This window comes from Merops nubicus, unplaced genomic scaffold, assembly GCF_000691845.1.
Source record: "Merops nubicus isolate BGI_N331 unplaced genomic scaffold, ASM69184v1 scaffold3028, whole genome shotgun sequence".
NCBI classification, from domain to species: Eukaryota; Metazoa; Chordata; class Aves; order Coraciiformes; family Meropidae; genus Merops; species Merops nubicus.
Window position 1 is genome coordinate 1 of NW_008626170.1, and position 2,663 is coordinate 2,663.

Genomic DNA, 2,663 nt, shown 5'->3' on the forward strand with positions numbered 1-2,663 from the left:
GGAGCTTAGTCGATCTTCTCCACCTTCCCGATGATCTTCTCCTCGAAGATGGGCAGGATGGTGTCATCCTCCCGCACCTCCTCGAAGACCACGCCGCAGTCGAACTCGTCGCTCACCTTCTTAAAGTAATACCTGGAAAACCAGAAACGTGGAGGGAAAAGTAGAGCAGGTGAAGGAAGGGTCATGGGGGCACCGTGGTTCCCAGACCCGGGTACAACCCTTCTGAGCCCCTGAGCTCGTGGTGCACAGGGAGCAGTTCCCCCCAGCGTGGCCCTCACCCAGTGGTCAGGATCCGTGCTGGCACACCCAGGAGCTCCAGCCCTGAAGCCAAGCCTCCCAAAAGTACTGGCAGGAGGCACCTATGTTGGTGGAACGTTTCTAGGCAGGCCTTCCCACAGCAGCTCCTGCTTTGGAAGGGGATTTGGAGAGCTGCACACCCCATGCCTGGCTACTCTGAGATCCTGTCAGGACCCAACCCCCTGTCCTCACTGGAGGAAAGTTTGGGAAGAGCTGAAACAGCTCTGGAAATTGGAAAGTTCCTCACAGCATCACCAAGCACTGGTTGACACTGCTCCTCACCAGCCTGGGACCTTGCAGGGCCCTGCAGGGCAGCTCAGGAGCTTCTGTTAAGGTGCAAACCATGATGCAGGACATTGCTGGTACAAAACTCCATCTGCCCCTTCCCTCTAACCTGCCTCTTCGACAGCCTTGGCTCTGCTGCTACATTCCACCACGGCACGCCTGGCGAGAGCCCTGTTGGGACCTCTTGACCTACCTCCACCACGCTCCTTTGCCACCACGGTGGTGGCAACAGCCCTGCGTCCCAGCAGTGGCATCTGCCAGGGGCTGGGGGCAGCCTGCTGGCACCGTGGGGAGCAGCCCTTACCTGTAGTTGCCTTTCTTGGTGAGCAGCTCCTTGAACTGCCCCAGGGTGACCACGCGGCCCTTGACGAGGGTGCGGTAGGGGATGGGCTCTCCACAGAAGTAATAAGCCACCACGATGTTCTCGCAGGGCTGGGACGCGCCGCTGCCCGGCCTCTTCTGGGGCTTCAACCTGCTGGGCAAAACCACGAGTCACCATCTGCCCCACAGCTGGGCTGGAGGTGCCCTCAGGAGCGCCCCTGGCTCTGCCCACCGGCTCTCCTGGCACACAGCCACACGCTGAAGCTGGTGAAGGAGCGACGGGCGCTTGAAAGGCTGGATGGGGCTGGACTGCAGCTGCAAGGAGGGCACAGGTTCCAGCTCTGCTCCTCCAGGCTGAGGAAACCCGTCGGTGGGCTTGCAGAGGGGATGGCCCTGCCCGCAGCACCGCTGGCTTGGGGAGTGGCTGGCCAAGGCTGAGCAGCCCACGGGCACCAGCAGCACCCTCCTGGTGCACAGCGGGCACGCCTGGGCACGGCAAACACCGCTCAGGCTACTCAGGAGTATTGCTGCTGGGGCCAAACCCCCTCAGCCTGGCTTTCCACTGACCCACCCCCGTGGGGCTGTGCAGAGAGCCCTGCTCCTGCTCCCCATGGCTCCCCTGGGCACCCCTGCCAGTGTTGATGGGGGTCGGAGGGGATGGAGCTCCCAGGGATGTGCCCTGGAGGCTTTGCTGCCCGTGCCCTCCACGCAGGGTGCCAGAGCAGCTGCCACCCCCAAACCTCAGAGACTTTAAATGTCTTGTGTTTTCCTGGCTCTCAGGATGTTTCTCTGGTCTCTGCTCCCAGCCCACACACGGGGGTTCTGCTCGTGGTGCCACCGTTAGATCAAAAGTGTCAGCCTGGTCCTAACCCCATTTGAGAGGGAGACAGAAGCAGCAATAATAAAACCCAGGGTACTCTGCCCTTCTGTAGAGCCTTTCATCTGGGTGCTGTAAATGCTGCACAAACACTGGAGCAGCCTACACAAACTGGTAACTTGGCATGTGTGGTCGAGGCCAGAGGCAGCCTTCTTTTTCTAAGTCACATAAAAAACAGATTTGGCAGCTTTAAAAAAATATTTAAAAAGCACGCTGGATAAAAAAGACGATTTTGTATTTCCATGACTGGAAAGCTGCTATAAAAAACCAGAACTTGCCAAGCACATGAGGCAATCGCAGTTTTGGAAATGACTCTGGCCCTAACCTTTAAACACTGGCTCGTGGGCAGAGGACCTTTTCTAATGGCATGCCCACGTAAACATCAGTGCTGCAAAGCAAGACAATCTTTTCCCCTCTTTCTAAAGGCATGACAGGTTTCTAAAGTTCAGCTAATAACCTTCCTGGTGCCTGCTCTGCCTCGGAGGCCTTTGGAGAAGATGCAACACCCTGAGAGGCCAGGGTCAGCTCCTGGTGCCAGCAGAGCTCTCGGAGCCTCTCCCATCCTCCTATCAAAGCACAGGATGCCCTTTAGCTAGAAAAACATTAAGGAATTGAGTCATCCTTGGAAGAAAAAAAAATGAGGCATTTAAAGGAAAAATGGGTCATAAATTCAGGCAAATTCTGTGAACCTCGCGAGTCAGAAGTTAATTGAAGGGGTTTGGAAAACCTCAAAGTCCCTAAGCTGCTCTTCATCCTGCTAGAGGCAAGTGACTAAGAGAGAGCTGGTGTGTGCCTGGGGACGTGGGGACACAGCCACAGGCCCTGTGCAGGCTGCTGTGCTCCTTCGCCTGGGGAGGGGGGGAAGACACCACAGAGCTCTGCT

At 57.1% G+C, this 2,663-nt stretch overlaps 1 protein-coding gene across 1 annotated transcript in view; it reads right to left on the reverse strand.

Annotated features, from left to right (window-relative positions):
* Window positions 1-5: 5 nt before the first annotated feature.
* The window catches only part of LOC103778308 (axin-1), a gene marked incomplete at its 5' end in the record, with an annotated part of 29,099 nt that continues 26,441 nt past the window's right edge, over window positions 6-2,663 (reverse strand). Inside the window, 2 exons of the mRNA XM_008945889.1 lie at window positions 6-132; window positions 887-1,054. Coding sequence (XP_008944137.1) covers window positions 6-132; window positions 887-1,054 — 295 coding nt within the window. The remainder of the gene's footprint in view (window positions 133-886; window positions 1,055-2,663) is intronic.